At 36.1% G+C, this 19,679-nt stretch overlaps 2 protein-coding genes across 2 annotated transcripts; one reads left to right on the forward strand and one right to left on the reverse strand.

Moving 5' to 3' along the window:
• Nucleotides 1–15,980: 15,980 nt before the first annotated feature.
• LOC18008438 lies at nucleotides 15,981–16,364 on the forward strand. The gene has a single exon (XM_006391252.1). It carries the CDS (start codon nucleotides 15,981–15,983, stop codon nucleotides 16,362–16,364), a length of 384 nt encoding a protein of 127 aa, XP_006391314.1.
• Nucleotides 16,365–16,801: 437 nt separating this feature from the next.
• On the reverse strand, nucleotides 16,802–18,354 carry LOC18008556. The gene is made up of 2 exons (XM_006391253.2): nucleotides 18,243–18,354; nucleotides 16,802–17,049 (listed from the first exon to the last, which is right to left on the reverse strand). The coding sequence occupies exons 1-2, from the start codon at nucleotides 18,352–18,354 to the stop codon at nucleotides 16,868–16,870; spliced, it is 294 nt and encodes a 97-aa protein (XP_006391315.1). The 3' UTR covers nucleotides 16,802–16,867.
• Between the last annotated feature and the right edge of the window lie 1,325 nt (nucleotides 18,355–19,679).

Here is a 19,679-nt window from a genome sequence, read left to right on the forward strand (position 1 = left end):
TGCGCGGATCGAAAAGTTTTTATTGAAACCTAAAATAAAAAATTTATGTCATAATCAAAAATAATTAGATCAAGAATTTGATACATACAAAATTAAAATAAAGTTAACCTATGAAAGTAATCATTGTCTAACATTAAAAACTTTAAAATCAATACTAATAAGTGAATGAAATCAATAAACACAAATTAAAATAAGATTAATATAAATAATTCATCTTTTTCTCTTTTTATCTTTTAATTTTTTTTCCTCTATCATTTCTTTTTTTTTTGTTTTTTTTTCTTCTTTATTTTCTATGTCTTTTTGTTTTACTTTTTATTCTGCTGGTTTTTCTTTTTCACGTCTTCTTCTTCTTCTCCACATCTTTTCCTTTTTCCTCTCATACATCTTTTGATTTTCTTCTCTTCTAGGTTTTATTCCCTTTCTTCTTCTTCTTCAATGTTTTATTATTCTATTTCTTTTTTTTCTTTTCCTTTTTCATTGTTATCGTCTTTTTCGTTATCACCGACTTCCTATTCTTCTGGTGTTTTTCGGCTTTTACCTCATCTTCATATTCTTCTACTTTCTCCAATTTCTCATCTTTTAAGGTTTTCATCCAATTTTTTCTCTTCCCTATCTTCTTCTTCTACTTTGTCTTCTATTTTATTTTTTTTCTCCTTCAACAGATTTTTATTCCTCTTCTTCCAATTATTCTTCCTCTCTCCAAATTCTTCATCATATTTTAAAGATCTTTGTCTTATCTGTCTTTTTTCTCCTCTCATGGTTTATATTTTCCTTTTTTTAGTTTTTTCCTTATATTTTTGAGTTCTTTTTTATCGTTATTTGTTTTCAAATTGTTCTTCTTTATTGTCTTCATTTTTTTTTACTTCTTATTCATCTGATTTGTCTTCGTTTTTTCATCGTATTTACCTTTTTCAACTTTGTCTTCTTCATCTTCTAGTTTTCTTCCATTTTATTATTTTTTCTTTCACTTCCTCTACTATCTACTGGTTTTCTTTTATGACTTCTTCTTCTGGTTATCTTTTTTCTTCTCCAATTGGTCATTTAATTTTTTTTGTTCATCATCATCGACCTATCCGACTATTTTTTTTATCTTACTTATTCACTGTATTATTTTTTGTTTATATTATCGTTGTTTTCTTATTCTTCTCCTTTTTCTTTATTTTTTTAGCTTTTCTATTCTTTGTTTTTTCCTTCTTATCTTTCATTGTTTTTGACTATTTATTCTTATGTATTTTTATTCATCTTCTTTGACTTCTTGATTTTTTTTCATTCGGTTTTTTCTTCGTTTTTCTGTTGATTTTTTTTGTTTTATTTGTCTGCCCCTTCTTCTTTGTTTTATTTTATTGTCTTTGTATTCTCTAAATTCTTATTCTCCAACATCTTCTACTATTCTTCTTTTGGTTTTATTAGCCGTTTTTATCTTCTGCTTTTTACTTTTTCTTGATCATTTTTGTCCTATCCAAATATTTTTTCTTTCTAATTTTTGTTTGTCTTTTTCGCATCTTTACTTTCTTCTTTTTTATTTTTTTTTTATCGTCGGATTTTCATCTTCTTATACTTTATTTTCTTCATCTACCATTTTTGTTCTTCTTTTTCTTTCAGTTTTCTTCTTCAACTTTGAGTTCTTCATCTCCTTATCATTTTTCTTCTTCACTATTTTGTGTTACCCATATTGATCTTATCGTTCATGGTCTATGACTTTTTGTTCATTTTTTCCTCATGTTTTTACGTTTTCGTCAACTCTATGTTCTTCTATATGTTTCAATTTATCTTTTTTCTCTTCTTTTTCTACTTCGTTTTTCCCTTTTTTCCTTTTTCTGTTTTCTTTTTCGATTTTTTCCTCTGCGTCCTGCTAGTGTATTTGGCTTCTCTTACATTATTCCAAAAATAAACAGAATTCAGAAAGCCATACTTAAAACAAACAAAAAAAACAAAAGACTTAAAACCTGTTCATTAGACAATGAAGATGATTTATGATATGTTGACATGGTTTTAATCACGTTAAGTAAGGAAGAATAACTGACAACACAAAACAACAACATATAATCGAGGAACACTACTACTGGTACTGAAAAACGAAAAAACAATAGAAAAAACCAAAAATTTGATTTATAAAAAATAAAGATGGTAAACAATACAACGAAAAGCTGACCAATATAGAAACCAAACCACAATTGAGCTTAAGATACATTTAAAAAAGTAATATATTTATATATAGCTCTCAACTTAAGCTAGGATTTCCCACATCACATGTATATTTTTTTCCAGATAATCTTGCTCAACAGATAATCCGACTGAAATTATCTTAATATTATCAAAATAACTAAAAGTGGCAGCAAAATTGTTATACAAACTACGAAAATAAATAAATTAATTAAGGATATTTAAAAAAGATTTTATTAACGAATAAAGGGAAATTAGTTACCTAGATTGAATGAGAGATCTTATAGCGAAAAATTTACTTCGCATATATTATATATGATATGATTTTAAATGTTTTTTTTATTAAATTCCAATTTTTAAATTTTCGTTATTTTCTATTTTAAATATTTTTTGATTAAATTTCGATTTTTAATATTTTTTATTAAATTTAAATGTTTTTTTATTAAATTTCGATTTTTAACAATTTTTTATTAATTTACGATTTTTAATATTTTATTTAATTTACGATTTTTAATAATTTTTTAATTAATTTACGATTTTTAATAATTTTTTTATTAAACTTAATTTTTTAAAAAATATAAGGAGGAGTAAAAGGTAATTAGCCACCCTAAGATTGAAGGAGAGAGTTTTAACTCAAAATTTTACTTTGCTTATAATATATATGATTCGATTTTTAATATTTTTTATTAAATTTAAATGTTTCTTGATTAAATTTTGATTTTTAACAATTTTTTATTAATTTACGATTTTTAATATTTTATTTAATTTATGATTTTTAATAATTTTTTAATTAATTTATGATTTTTAATAATTTTTTGTTAAATTTAATTTTAAAAAATATAAGGAGGAGTAAAAGGTAATTAGTCACCCTAAGATTGAAGGAGAGAGTTTTAACTCAAAATTTTACTTTGCTTATAATATATATGATGATATTAGGTCAAATCTTTCTTAGCTAAAAAATCTTTAGCTAAAAAATCTACCAGGTCATATTACATATTAATACGATTAAAGTAAAAATTTATTGGATAAATTAGATATATTCACATAGATGAATGACCTGGTAGTTGGTACATATAAAAATTATGCATTTTGCAACGGGTGACAATAAGTAAACGGTATCCGTCTAACGACCTTATTTTGAAAGTAGACATCCAAATTAAAAAATCCGTCTAAACTTGTTTGATCACATCTTGCCTATTCCTGTAATTTCTATTTAATTTTATTGTAATTTGACTTAAATATTTCAAAAAGATTATATGATCTAAGTTGCAAAAGATATTTTTTCTATTTTCTTAATTTGGTATGCCTCGGTTGGTTATTTCTCTACCGATTAGACCAAATTCCTCTACATAAATTGGATCTTATCTATCCAACCCAGTTTTAAAGTACAAATGGATTCACTTTTTTCCTCCTAAATTTTTTTAAGCAATACATATCTCAATCCATATTAATGGTTTGTGTTAGTGCATTTACGGTGCCAGTACATATGTTCAATATAATACTGCATGTTAGTTGTTGATCAACCAAAAAACAATGTTTTTGCATATCTCTGTTTTTTCTTAATATTTTTCAGAGTCACGTAATCGAATTGATATATTTGTAATCACTTTAGTGTTTCATTCGTTCTAATAAACCTATTAATGGATCCGCATCAGTTTGCAGGTATACAGAGAGATGAGGCCTGGCCTATATATAAGTTAATATTAGGTCATATCTTTCTTAGCTAAAAGAATCTTTAGCTAAAGAATTTCTATAAATAATCAGTATGCGTAATTTTAATGATAAAGATTCTCCTGAATAAGAAGGTACTGACCTATTAGGCGAGGGAGTCTAGCATCCGTGACACAAACATAAAAGGATATATAAAAAAGTATAAGAATCAAACTTAGGAAAAGAGAAGCTTGGGTTGTTTTCTTCATTATCATTGTTTCTCTCTCACATGTCGAACAATTTTATGATGTATATATACTGATATTATTGGAGCAAACAAAGATCAAACGTGTGGTTAATCATTATAGTCAAAGTCAACAAGATAAAAAATCACTAAAATGGTCAAAAGTTTTTTCAAATTCGACGACCTTTTGTTTTTCTACAAAAACGCGGTTTTGTACATCACCTAGACAAACAAAGACTTGATGGGAATCCAATTTTATGAATCTAGATTAGATAGGTAATTGTGCATGGCTGGCTCAATTATCCGTATCAGCCGCTGCTTTCGTGAAAATGCACTAGTTACGTTCTAAATAACTATTCAGTTGTATTTATTAAGGAATTAGACTTTAAATGTTGGATATTTATATACAAAATGTTACATAAACTTTATCCAAAAAAATGTTACATAATCGGACATCAAAACTTAAACCCAAATATTGATGGGCTCGAGCTGAAGAATCCTTTGCAAAAAGCCAATTCCGGGATGGGACATCAATGTCAAGACATCCGTCTATGCCGTATGGTTAAGCCATCATGTCTTTTTTGGGAAGTTTTGAGCCAAAACTCGTACATGCTCCAGATTTAGGACTGGGACATTTTATATAGTTTTATCTCAAGTGTCATTCGATTTTGTAACTTTTTCTTGTTCTGTTTTCTTACAACACATGCGTTTTTATATGCTCTTTGGAGAAAGATGTTGACTTAAGCTTGAAGTTAACATTCTAGAAGCAAGCTTATATGTTTCCTATTAGAATAAGGAAAGTCTTAGGAGTTATCTAAAGATTTGTTAGGAGTTATCTAGAAAGGAAATTATGTTTCTATTAGGAAAAGGAAATAAACTATTATATAAGGAGATGTTAAAGTTGTGACATAACTTATGAGTTTGTGTTTGAGAGCTTAAGTTTTGAGTTATTTTCTTAACCTAATAAAGAGAGTTATTCTTTGTTATTGACTTCTTAGCAAACTTTGATTTCTATAATTGGTATCAGAGTTTAAAGGAATCGATCTAAAAGAAGAGATTCGATCACGAAGATTCTGAAGTACCAAATTATGGGAGATCTTGTTCCAAATCCGAACCCACGACCTAAAGAACCGAGCACTTCCACCATTCAATGTCCGATGCTAAATTCTACGAATTATACGATATGGGGCATAAGAATGAGGAGTCTACTTAGGTTTCACAAGGTTTGGGAAATAGTAGAAACCGAGACAACTGATACCGAGAAGAACGACGTAGCCATGGTATTGATTTTTCAATCCATACCCGAAACCCTAGTTTTACAAGTCGGCGAGCTGAATACTGCAAAGAAGGTGTGGGAGGCCATTAAAACAAGACACATGGGAGCTGAACGGGTGAAAGAAGCTCGGCTGCAGACATTAATGTCAGAATTTGATAGGCTTAAGATGAAAGATATTGAGACAATTGATGACTTCAGCAGCAAGCTATCAGAAATCTCATCCAAATCAGCTGCCTTAGGAAATACAATCGAAGACTCAAAGTTGGTCAAGAAATTCCTTAGCAGCCTCCCTCGCAAGAAATACATTCATATTGTTGCCTCGCTTGAACAAGTGTTGGACCTCAACACAACAAGCTTTGAAGACATAATTGGACGTTTGAAAGCATACGAAGAACGCATCCACGAGGAAGAAGATGCTCAAGAAGATCAGAGCAAATTGATGTATGCGAACACAGATACCCAATCCACTCATGATTCCAATGGCGAATATAGAAGCAGAGGTCGAGGAGGACGCTTCTATGGCAGAGGAAGAGGAAGGGGAAGAAACACTGGATCGAGAGATATGTCCAAAATAACTTGCTACCGTTGTGACAAGATGGGTCACTTTGTTTCTAACTGCCCGGATCGATTGCTTAAACTACAAGAAGCACAGGAAGATGACAACACAGACACTCAAGACGCGGACAAGCTAATGATGCATGAAGTTGTATTCCTGAATGAAGGAAAGGTTGTGCCAAGTAACTATGAAACAAGCACCAATAATGACAACATGTGGTACCTTGACAACGGAGCTAGCAACCACATGACAGGGGATCGACGATACTTCGCACAACTTGATAACTCTGTAACTGGAAAAGTACGATTTGGCGATGACTCCAGGATTGATATTAGAGGGAAAGGAACGATTGAGTTCACAGACAGAAACGGCGAACCAAGGAAGATGACTGATGTTTATTACATCCCAAATCTGAAGTCCAATATCATTAGTCTTGGACAAGCCACCGAATTAGGATGTGAAGTAAAGATGCAAGGGGAACATTTGATAATGCATGATCGAGATGGAAAATTACTAGTCAAGGCGACTAGATCAAGAAACCGGTTATACAAAGTGCACATGGGATTCAAGAATGACGAGTGTCTGTATTCGACAATTGCAAGTAATTCAAGTAGATGGCATAAGAGGTTGGGTCATGTGAATGTCGACACAATCAAAACCATGATACAGAAGGAGCTGGTATCAGGAATCCCAAGTATAGCCATCGAAAAGCATATCTGCGAGTCTTGCTTACTTGGAAAGCAAACAAGACATGTGTTTCCCCAAGCGACTCTGTTTCAAGCAAACAGGATCCTCGAGTTAGTTCACGGTGACCTTTGTGGTCCCATAACACCATCAACGGCTGTAGGCAACAGATATATATTTGTCCTTATCGATGACTATTCCAGGTACATGTGGACAATATTATTAAAGGAGAAGAGCGATGCCTTTGAAAAGTTCAAGAGATTCAAGAACTTAGTGGAACAAGACTCAGGATCAAAGATTCAAACCTTCCGTACTGACAGAGGTGGTGAGTTTATATCAATGGAGTTCAACTCATTTTGTGACAACTCAGGGATAAAACGCCACCTTACAGCTCCATATTCGCCTCAACAAAATGGAGTTGTTGAGAGACGTAATAGGACATTAATGGAGATGACGAGAAGCATTTTAAAACATAGATCTGTTCCGAATTTTCTATGGGGAGAAGCAGTGAGGCATTCAACATATCTTCTCAACAGGATATCAACAAGGGCCCTAAAGGACAAGACTCCGTATGAAATGTTTCGTGAAAAAAAACCCAACATCAGCCACCTGCGAATTTTTGGATGTATCGGATATGCAAAGGTAGAAGGGCCACATCTGAAGAAGCTAGACGATCGATCGAGGATACTGGTTCATCTAGGGACAGAACCGGGATCAAAAGCATACCGACTACTTGATCCAAAATCCAGAAAGGTGGTAGTGAGTAGAGATGTTATTTTCGATGAAGAAAAGGGATGGAATTGGAGTCATACTAACTCAGAGAGAAACGAGACAGGTGACTTCAAAATCAGCCTTGGAAACTTCGGAAATCATGGAATTCAGCAAACAGAGCATGAGGTTGTCGAAACAGAGTATGAAGGAACAGAGACAGGGAAAGACGAAGACATCGAACATAATAATGAAGAAGAAGATGTGTACGATAATGAGGAGTTCGAAACAGAGAATGAAGAAGCTCAACCTGTTCTAAGAAGGTCACAGCGACCTAGGACAAAACCGAAACATCTTGAAGATTTTATAATGATGTGCGAAGAGGAAGGAGAGATGCTGCTGTTATGTTTAAATAACGAACCAAGAAATTTTGCTGAGGCAAAGGAGTCAAAAGAATGGATAAGCGCGTGTGAAGATGAAGTATGATCCATTACAAAGAATCACACATGGGATCTCACGGATTTACCTCAGGGAGCAAAAGCGATTGGCCTAAAATGGGTATTTAAGTTCAAAAGGAATTCAGATGGAAGCATTAACAAGTACAAAGCGCATCTGTTCGCTAAAGGTTATGTGCAGAGGTACGGGATTGATTTTGATGAAGTATTTGCACCCGTTGCATGAATAGAGACAATCAGACTTCTTATCAACCTTGCAGCATCATATGGCTGGGAAATACATCATCTGGATGTTAAAACAGCGTTCCTTCATGGCGAGTTGAAAGAAACCGTCTACGTTACACAACCAGAGGGCTTCGAAGTAAAGGGGGGAGAAGACAAAGTATACAAGCTCAACAAAGCTTTATATGGGTTAAGACAAGCACCAAGAGCCTGGAATCATAAGTTGAATCAGGTTCTCAAGGAGTTGCAGTTCGAAAAATGCTCCAAGGAACCCTAGGTATATCGAAGATTGATAAGTGGAAATCTTCTTCTTGTCGCAGTCTATGTAGACGACTTGTTCGTTACGGGAACAAAAATGGAGAACATCTACGAATTCAAGAAACAGATGGCATCTAAGTTTGAAATGAGTGATCTTGGTAAATTGACATACTATCTCGGGATAGAAGTGTGTCAAAGCGAAGAAGGGATAACACTGAATCAAAGGCGCTATGCACTAAAAATTCTAGAAGAAGCTGGAATGGAAAATTGCAACATGACTCATACGCCGATGGATCCAGGACTCAAGCTATCAAGATCTGAAGAAGAGAAAGATATTGATGCCACAAGTTACCGAAAGAATGTGGGATGTCTTCAATATTTGCTTCACACAAGACCAGATTTGGCTTATTGTGTAGGAGTTCTAAGTAGATACATGCAGAGTCCTAAAGTGTCTCATGGAGCAGCAATGAAGCACTGTCTAAGGTATCTACAAGGAACAACTACTTTTGGACTGACCTTCAAACGTTCAACTACTTTTGGACTAACCTTCAAACGTTCGAACTCAGAGACACCAAGGCTCACAGGTTTTAGTGATAGTAGCTACAATGTGGATCCTGACGACGGCAAAAGCACAACCGGTCATATCTTCTATCTTGGAGATAGTCCGATCTCTTGGTGCTCACAAAAACAAGAAACTGTAGCCCTGTCATCATGTGAGGCCGAGTTCATGGCTGGGACCGAAGCCGCAAGACAAGCAATATGGTTACAAGATTTGCTCAGTGAAATTACCGGTGTATCAAGTCAGAAAGTTCTCATTCGGATAGACAATCAGTCCGCCATTGCTCTTACGAGGAACCCAGTTTTTCACGGGCGAAGTAAGCACATTCACACAAGGTATCATTTTATAAGAGAATGTGTTGAAAATGGGCAAGTAGAGGTTGAACATATTCCAGGTAATGAGCAAAAGGCAGACATATTGACTAAGGCACTAGGAAGGATCAAGTTTAAAGAGATGAGAGATCTCATGGGAGTTCAAAGTGTGCTTGATGAACACTTCAAGCTTAAAGGGGAGAATGTTGACTTAAGCTTGAAGTTAACATTCTAGAAGCAAGCTTATATGTTTCCTATTAGAATAAGGAAAGTCTTAGGAGTTACCTAAAGATTTGTTAGGATTTATCTAGAAAGGAAATTATGTTTCTATAAGGAAAAGGAAATAAGCTATTATATAAGGCGATGTCAAAGTTGTGACATAACTTATGAGTTTGTGTTTGAGAGCTTAAGTTTTGAGTTATTTTCTTAAGCTAATAAAGAGAGTTATTCTTTGTTATTGAGTTCTTAGCAAACTTTGATTTCTATAAAAGAAACTTTTGGGTATCTACAAACTCAAAGACTCCCGCAGAGGGACTCTTCTAAATGGTTGAATTTTAAACATTTGTTTGGCTCGTCGTAATTATTGAATATGAATGTGAATTGTATTGAGTTGTATCTCATTCCCTGCTCTCATTACCTTCTGGGTAAGGATTCATGGCATACCTCTCCACTTCTAGACCGACCAGACCATTCAAACCATAGAATGGGAACTTGGACACATTGAAGAACAGGACATCCCCCAAGGTAGAATTAGGGTCCATATAAACGGACTTAGACCCCTGGAAATGCAGATGCCCATTCAACTCTTCACAGGAGAAGTCCTCACAGTAACAATGGAGTATGAAAGACTGGAGAAACATCTCTTCATCTGCTTTTCGCTCTTCAATGAAGAGGAAAAATGTCCAAAGAATCTGAACAAAGACAAAGAGAAATCTGAAGTACCAGGGATTAACAAACAGAACACTCTCAGACAACTTGAAGAAGGAAGAAGAAGACAAGAGGAGAGAATAGCGTTAACACAAAGAGGAATCAGTGACGGCTTCAGACCAAGAGGGGAAGGCTACAGGGGAAATCTCCACTCCTCTGGCTCTCACCCTCCAAGGGACAGGAAAGCCAGATCTTCCCAAGGTGGCTCCTCCAGAGACTCCCAACATCACTCCCTCAAAGCTCCAAGCAGAGGTTCTTCTCGAGATATGGCGCGAGCACACCCTTACAGCTCCCATCACTCAAGGGACCAGCGCCACTACCCCTACGCTAATCTCATAATCTCCCCCTCAAGAAACTCGCACCACTCAAAAAGGATTCTAAAGCAAGCTCGTCAAGAGGTCCTCCTAGAGAAAACTCTCCACCTCGTCTAAGGGACTCTCCCTCTCGATCCCAGAAATCCCTCAACTCACGTACTCCTCCACCTAGACCGGAGAGGGAACCAATGGCTCTGACCCCCATTCAAGAAAGAAACGAAGCAAGCTCATCAAGAGGACGGAGATCGGCTCTGGAGAGGCTCTCCTTTGAGAATCGTTCATCATCTAACAACAATACTGGTTTATCCAGCTCCTTAGCTAACCGCTTACAAGACGTGGAAATTCAGTATACACAGGAGGAAAACCAAGACCTGATTATCGGTGGAAGCTCAGGCAGGCTCTCTTTCTCAAGATCTGCCACCAGAAGTCAATAAGCAATCATCCCCATGAATCAAGAGCAACCTTCTCCTCCGATGGAGCAAAAAACCCACGTTTCTCCGATGACCCCCCGGCTGATACCAAAAGGAAGAATACCACTAAGAAAACAGCGTCTAAGAAACGAGCAGAAACAAGAGTGGCAGCAACAAAAGCAGGAAGAAAAAGGAAGGTTTCAGGGCTCACTGCAAGAACTAAGGCAAACAGAAGCCCTTTGCTTAATCTAAAAAAGCAAATGGTGGGGCGTGCAACAAACTCTCTCCAACGTTGCTTGAGTGGATCAAGGCGAAACTTCTCACTTTGTACCTTGTAATAAGGATGTTCCCTGTAATAAGGTTGTTCCCTGTAATCAGGCAAAGAATACACCTTCAATGGTGCTTCTTCCGGCAATCAAAATGGGTAGGGTGGATTTTTTTCAAAATCCACAAAACTCGATTTCTTAGCCATTGTAAGTTGGAACTGTCAGGGTTTGGGAAGCGACCCTACAGTTCGACGTTTCTGTGAAATAAAATCTTCTAGATTTCCGGATTTATTGTTTCTCGCTGAGACTAAGAACCAAGATGACTTCATTCACTCTTCTCTGGATTGGATGGGGTATGATAACCTCTTTACTGATCCATCTGTAGGTTTGAGTGGAGGCTTAGCTCTGCTGTGGAAAAAGGACATCTCTGTTCAAATTCTAAAATCTTCAGCAAACTACATTGACACAAGAGTAACCTATAAAGCTTACACTTTTTTCACTACCTTCATCTATGCCCCTCCCCCCAATCATCAAGGAGTTGATGTCGGAAGAAGGAGAGAACAAAGATTCACCATGGCTGCTCACTGGTGATTTCAATGACATCTTACATAACTCAGAAAAAGTCGGAGGCCCTGCTCGTTGTGAAGGATCTTTCATCTGATTTCGAAGTTTCGTCTCAAGCAACGGTCTATGGGATTTAAAGCATACAGGAAACCCCCTGTCCTGGTGAGTGAGCCGCCATTCCCACGATATCAAGGAAAGACTTGACATAACTCTTATAAATTGCGCTTGTTCCCTTCAGGGAGATGCGACTACTTAAGATACGAGGGCTCGGACCATAGACCCTTGGTCACTTACTTTGATACATCAAGAACAAAGAAGAAGCGCCCCTTTTTTGTTATGATAGAAGGCTCGGAGAAAAAGAAGGGGTGAGAGAACTCGTAGAAGAAGCTTGGAAGCCACTCAAAGAAGAATCAGTTGGGGAGAAATTCATTACGGTACGCAGAGCACTAATCAAGTGGTCAAAAGACCAAAAACTCAACAGCTTCGAAATGCATTACTGAGCTACAAGAGGCCCTCTCAGCTGATGTTCTGGTTTTAGCCACTATCGACGCGATTAAAGCAAAAATGTCTGTTGCTTACAAAGATGAAGAAGCGTTTTGGAGACAAAGGAGCAGGATTATGTGGCTGCAATCAGGAGACAGAAATACTGGTTATTTTCACTCAGTAACAAAAAGCAGAAGGACGAGCAACAGAATCTCTGTCATAGAAGACTCCTCGGCTCAACCAGTTTATGAAGACAATCAAAATGGCAAGGTGTTTGCAGACTTCTATCAGAACCTCTTTTCTTCAGGAAGAGGACAAGACTTTAACACGGTTGAGGAGACCATTAAACCATGTATTTCTCAGGAGGAGAACAATGCTCTCTGCTCAATTCCTAATGATGAGGAAATCCGAAGAGCATTTTTTGACATCCATGCAGATAAAGCCCTTGGAGCTGATGGCTTTTCTGCGGGCTTTTACCAAAGTTTTTGGAATGTAATTGGGAAGAATGTCTCGAAGGAAGTCAGATCTTTCTTTGAAACGAACAGCATGGATACAAAGGTCAATGAGACTCATGTCTGTCTTTTACCAAAAAGATCTGATCCGAAGGCTGCTGCAGACTATCGTCCGATTGCGCTGTGCAATGTGAGGTACAAAATCATTGCCAAGATCATTACACACAGGCTTCAACCCTTTCTAGACAAACTCATCTCCAAACACCAGTCTACCTTTGTACCGGGAAGAGTCATAACCGAAAATGTGCTCATTACACATGAAACCTTGCATTTCTTGAGGATCTCACAAGCAACCAAAAGATGTTCTATGGTCATTAAAACAGATATGAGCAAGGCGTATGATCGCATTGAATGGGGTTCTTTAGAAGCTGTCCTGACTAAGTTTGGCTTTAGCTCGGTTTGGACCAAGTGGATTCTTCACTGTGTGTCAACAGTGTCTTACAACTTTCTGATCAATGGACTGCCAAATGGGAATGTCTCTCCAACTCGTGGATTAAGACAGGGAGACCCTTTTTCCCCGTATTTGTTCATCATGAGCACAGAGGTTCTTTCTGGCCTTTGTAGGAAAGCGCAAGAAGCTGGGAAACTCAAAGGGATTCAAGTTGCAAGAAGAAACCCTTTTGTGAATCATCTGCTCTTTGCAGATAACACAATGTTCTTCTGTAGAACAAATGCTGTCTGTTGTGCCACTCTAAGCCTCATCCTCAAACGCTATGAACAGAGTTCGGGTCAATGTATCAACCTCAATAAATGATATGCTCAAAGTTTAATCCCTAGAGCTACTCTGCTAGAGCACAGATATGCAATTGTAGTATAATAGGGGTCGAACCACAGAGACGAGAGATTCGCACAATAAACTATCTAGGCTTGAATTACGCTAAGCAAACACAATGAATTTAAAAGCAACAAAAGCAAAACGGTTGTAAACTAGATGGAAAAGAATTAGGCTCAGGGTATTTCTCAGGAAATCAGAGAATGCAGATAAATCGATAAATCAGGGTTCAGGTTTAAGCACGGTTCTTGAACTCAAATCACGAAACTATAATTAACCAACTTACGTTGCGAGAATTATCTAAGTCTAAATCTCAGAATCCCAAATTCCTTTGCAAATCCTCAAGACATAAACCAGCTTTAAGCACAAGTTTGATATGTTCACAAAGCATCTAAACCAAATTCATTTGCGAATAGCTACTTTGCTCACCCTAGGTTCTTTCCAGTCATTCAATTACACTTCCGTGTCAATCAATTAACCTAAGATCTAAGTTCTAGGTGGCCAGTCCATAATTAGCTTTAAGAACAACCTATGGTGAAGAACTAATCAGATTATGAACTAATCAAATTATGAACCCTAACTGATCAATCAATCTAACATCCAATGAAATCTTTTATGAGAACCCTAAACCTACCAAACAAACTACTCAGACATGAAGATTGAAACAATAAACATGAATGAATAGATTGCAGAAAACAGTAAATAGATTAATAAACAGGGGTTCGAAATCTTCTCTCTCCGGAGCAGAGTTTTAGACTTGTCTCCCCAAAAGCTCTCAAAAACAAAAGTCCTCTCTAAGAAAATCTAAGGTATCGATATAAGCTGGCTAAAAACCCTATTAAATAGTAAAAATCACGTGTTGGGCTTCCTTGTAATTATTTGGAGACTTTTGGGCCCAACTCCTTCTTCAAACAGGAAACAAAATCGCGTTTTCCTTATTTCTGCGATCGGTGTCGAGCGTCATTCTCCATGGTGTCGAGCGACACTAAAGCACAAAATCCATCCTTGACGAATTTGATCCTGATTAAGCTCCATAGTGTTCCAAAATCTCCAGTTAAGCTCCAAACGTACCTAAGACTTGTAAAGACTCCAAAAGACTCGAAAAACACTAGAAAATACTATATAAATAAGACTTATACCATGGTTAAAAACCATAAAAACCATGATATATCAATAAATCCACAATCCCTTTCTCTTCCAAAACGCCGGAAGAGGTTAAAATAAAGGGTAAAGGCCTCTTTGGGCATTCAGAATGAATGTGGGACGGGGAAATATCTTGGCCTCCCTGAAAATTTTGGAAGGAAAAAGAGAGATGTTTTTACTGGCTTGGTGGACAGAATCAGACAAAAGGCGCTTAGCTGGTCTACAAAGTTCCTAAGTGGAGCCGGAAAACAAATTCTTCTTCAGGTGGTTTTAGCTGCATTACCAACTTACACCATGTCATGTTTCAAAATTCCTTTATCCCTGTGTAAGAGAATCCAGTCTATACTCACCAGATTCTGGTGGGATTCCTCCCTGACAAACGTAAAATCTCGTGGGTTGCTTGGAGTAAACTTACACAACCAAAAGCAGAAGGTGGCCTCGGGTTTAAGGAGCTAGACCTATTCAATGATGCCTTGCTAGCCAAGGTTGGATGGCGAATTTTCAAGCACCCAGATTCCCTCTTATCACAAGTTCTAAAAGGTAAATACTTTCTTGACTCTTCTTTTTTAGAGGGCAAAACTTCTTCAAATCCCTCTCATGGTTGGAGAGGTATTTTGGTGGGGCGAGATGTTCTCCTAAAAGGGTTAGGGTGGTTAGTGGGAAAAAGAGACCAGATTAGAGTTTGGAAGGATCTGTGGCTCTCCACCAAAATCCATCTGACCCCAATTGGCTCGGCTCCCCTCGAGAACCCTCCTCTCCTGGTCAAAGACCTGCTTGATGTAAGTACTAACGACTCGAATTTAGAGGCTGCATGTACCTCAGGAAAGTATCAAACAACTTTACCCCGGCTCTAGTAAGCCTGCGGATCGTCTAGTTTGGTACCTGAGGAGTCAGGAGTCTACTCTTCTAAATCAATATACCAGATGCTGAAACAGGGGAAGGAGATCACAGAACCTGCCACTTTCAGTTGGTACAGGAACATCTGGAACTCTGAGACCTCCCTTAAGGTAAAATATTTTCTGTGGCGGGCTGAGAATAAGACACTTCCAGTGGGCTCTCAGTTGGAAATCAGAGGTGTTACAACAGACTTACTGCAGAAAATGTGGGGAACCTGAGAGCATTTGTCACATCTTGTTCAATTGTCCTTTTGCTCAAGCAGTTTTGGAACTGGCACCGATCTCGATCAAACCAGATTTCTTTAGCAACCGGGAAGATTTTAAATAGTACCTGGAGTCCTGCAACATGAGCTCCAACCTCCCGCCTTCATGCCTATCCCATACGCCACTGCACCCATGGCTCTTATGGAACCTCTGAACAGCACGCAACCAGGAGATTTTTGAAAACAGAACTTTTTCTAAGAGTGAAGTGATTCTCAAGGCATCGTTGGATGCAAAGGAATGGCAAGATGCCAAACTTTCTGTTCCTAAGCCAACGACAGTCTTACATCCACCAGTCATGGCTTGAGCCACATTGCACCCACTCTGCTTTGTTGATGGTGCATGGATGGAGAACACGTTAGGAGGAGGCATAGGATGGCTGATAAAAGACACCAAAGGAATCACCATTCTTCAAGGAACAGATAATCGTATGTTTGTCCCTTTAGCCCTAGCAGCGGAAGCCTTTGCGGTGAAGGCGGCTCTTCATCATGCGTTGGATTCAGATTTCACTAGTCTCTCCATTCAGTCGGACTCTGATGTCCTCGTTAAGGCCCTGCGTTCAGGGTTGGTGATGAATGAGATTGCAGGCATCCTTCATGACATTAGATACCTTGCTTCTCGCTTTCACCATATCTCTTTTTATGTTGTTCCTCGCTCTGCAAATTGTTTAGCAGATGCTTTGTCTACATTTGCTTTGTCAGAAGCCTTTTGGCTGGCTAAGCCTAAGTAATGAGAAGAAAATGTTGACCAAAAAAAAAAAGAATGTACAGCTTTTTTGTTTTTTTTTTCAACAGAATGTACAGCTTATATACAAGAGGAAAACGTACGCATGGGGGTTAGACAAATAAAAGTAATAGACTAATTACAGGAGAGATATATGGTGTGTACTGATAGATGATATCGTGAATATTCGCCCAAAATTTTCAGATTCCTTGGCGATTTGGTTTCAAAGACATGTGTCTTTCTAGCTCTTTCATTTTCCACCTTTGTGTATGTCCAGTGTGGTTTTTGTTTTTGGTTTTAACTCGCCCATGCTACATGGTGCTGCTGAAAACTCTTTTCTCTTAAACCTTAATTTTTGTCGTCTTAATGTTCATTAATAAAATCAGAAATTATACCCAAAAAACATTTATACATTATTTTTGGAGGATGAGTTGGTTCTAAAAAGGTCATAAACGATAGTTTTATTTTATCTGTGAAAACATTGCCACTAATTAACTCTTTGCTTGGAGGTTACGGAATTGCCGCAAGAGGCTTTGTAATTTTGATTTTAGGAAGCCTTGGAATTTGTCTACAACGCTCTTCTCTTCGTGCCATAATTTGACTTCCGATATTAGTTCCACACGGTGGTGATCGCACAACAGGCATGGGTCGTGGTGGCCCTGGTGGATTTAGGAATTGACTTGGGGGATCAGCTGCCACTCATATAAAAGAATATTTAAGTTAATTTAAATTGTATAAATATTGCTCTAATGTAAAATTCGGTTTTCTGATTACACTTTATTTCAAACTAGGAGAGAATCCGCGCATATGCGCGGATCTTGTTTTAATTTATATTTTAAATAATACATTTTATTTTTACCATCAATGTTTTTTTCGTTTAAAATATTTATATTTTCTGATTTCTTCTAGATGATAAATTATTTGTAATCTCTTCCACACCGGTTGTATCAAATAATCCAATTTTTCTCCTACGGTGATGAGGGACTAAAAATCTACTATTTTAATTTATATATAAAAACGTAATAGCTCATAGAAAAATTTACCATTTGAGTTTTTTGGTTATATATATTTTATTGATTACATCTTTTTAAAAATTACTAAAAAACTTTGTATGACATTTTTATATATCCACTTTTTTTTTACTATTATTTTTTAATAATTTTTTATCTCTTTAATCATTTATTGAATTTTTTTGTGTGTTATAATTTTATTAGATAGAGTTTTATATACGATTATTTAAAATTTCTTAACTTATTCAGTCTGATAATTTTTTCACTTTCATAAAAATTTAATTATACTTTTAGTTTGAAAATGTAGTTTAAATCACTTAGAAAGAAGAAATGGAATGATGTATTTCAAAAAATCTTATATTATATAATATTTATAAATTTTGATATATTTAAAATAAATTTGAATTTATTTATTTAAATATATTTGTTATACATATTAATATTTATTAATGTTCTTTAATGTTTTTTCTTTAAATGTGATTAATTGTTTATTTCATTAAGATTTTAAATCGACAGGTGGCGCTTTCTCCAGTGCTGATGTGGCAAGCAGCTGGAGAAAGTTGGCCAAGTTTTATATATAAGATTTGCATCTACTTAAAGAACGATAAGAATTATAGCCGGTGTAAGCTTGAAAGTTATATACACTAGAAGTGGTCGACAGTTTATCTAATCTTTTTTTTTTGTATTTTTGAATTCTCAAATTTAGTGAGGGGTCGTATTACTTAATCAAAAAGGTTATTTCTCAAAATAAAAATGTTACTTTTAAAATTTTAAAACACATAGGTTAATATTCAAATTATAGAAAATTTTATGATTATTAACCAAATATACCTAATTTTAAATGATAAAGATTTTCCGAATAAGAAGGTACTGACCTATTAGGCGGGAGAGTCTAGCCTCCGTGACACAAACCTGGAAGGATATACATAAAAGTATAAAAATCAAACTTAGGAGAAGAGAAGCTTGTGTTGTTTTCTTCATTATCATTGTTCCTCTCTCACATGTCCAATAATTTAATAACGTATATATATATTGAAATTATTGAAGCAAACAAAAATCAAACGTATGGTTAAGAAGTATACTTGAAGTCAACGAGAAGAAAAATAACTAAATGGCCAAAAGTTTTTCCAAATTTAACGACTTTTCGTTTTTCTTCTAAAACGCGGTTTTGTCCATCCACTAGTCCAATGCATACTAAATGAAAATCCAATTATTTAGTTACCTAAATGCAAAATGAAAATCCAATTTTATGAACCTAAACTAGATAGTTAATTGTGCACGGCTGGCTTAATTATCCGTAAGGGCTGTTGCTGTCATTGAAAATGCCCTGTGTACATTGTTGATATATAATATCACACAAAAAGGTAAAACATTAATATTCAAATCAAAAGTTTTGTTTTATTAAAAGATAGTTAAGAAAAATACAATTTGAGATAAAACCGTTGTAATTTGACGACCTTGTTAACAAAAGGAGAACTCGAAGTAAATTGACGATTTCAAAGCTCACTTTTAAGGTCTCTCTTTGTTCTCGATTTGTGGATGCCTCGAATGAATGAAATCACTCTCTATTTATACGAATACTAAGACGGTTTGATCATGATTTTCCTTTTTCTTCTCGATGTGGGACTTAATATTTTTCTCCTCCGATCTTTCCGGAAATCCTTTGCACGGAGGTCGGCCAATTTTGTGAAATTGGGCTTTTGAATGGGCTTTTCCTCTGAGAGACCTAAGTCGGCCAGCCTGATTTAGACTTGATACGAATCATCGTTAACCGAGGTCTCTCTGGACCGGTATCGATTCATATCGGACTAAATCAGGGGTGCGAAATACACCACCAACAGTAGATCTCCCCCTCTTTGTTCGTCGAAAAAGTTTCTAAAAATGAGTTCAGCGGAATTTATGGATTCTTTAGTATGGTTTGAACTGAGGCCAAATATATATTCTTTCCTTGAGTATAATTTGGCGGAAAAAAATATCTTGTTACTCCAATCTTGTGCCATTTGGCGTTGTTTCCATCTTTGGATCTCCTCTTGTACGAACCCTAATCAGTACAGATCTTCTGATGGCCTCATCTTTCTAAAAATACTTCTTTTCACTTTCATTTCTTCATTATTTCCTCACCTCATAAGGTATTAGTTCTTCCTTCTCTGTAAATTTATTTCTTTCTCTAGATTTTATTTCTAGGTCTTTTTGTAATCTCTCGAGTTGGGTTGCATTCATCAAAGCCCATTTATATCTCTTAAAACCCACTGACCTCCTTTAATTATGCCGACCACTGAACCTTCCTCTTATCCTTTTATTATATTTTGTTA

This window comes from Eutrema salsugineum, unplaced genomic scaffold (assembly GCF_000478725.1).
Source record: "Eutrema salsugineum unplaced genomic scaffold, Eutsalg1_0 scaffold_9, whole genome shotgun sequence".
NCBI classification, from domain to species: domain Eukaryota; kingdom Viridiplantae; phylum Streptophyta; class Magnoliopsida; order Brassicales; family Brassicaceae; genus Eutrema; species Eutrema salsugineum.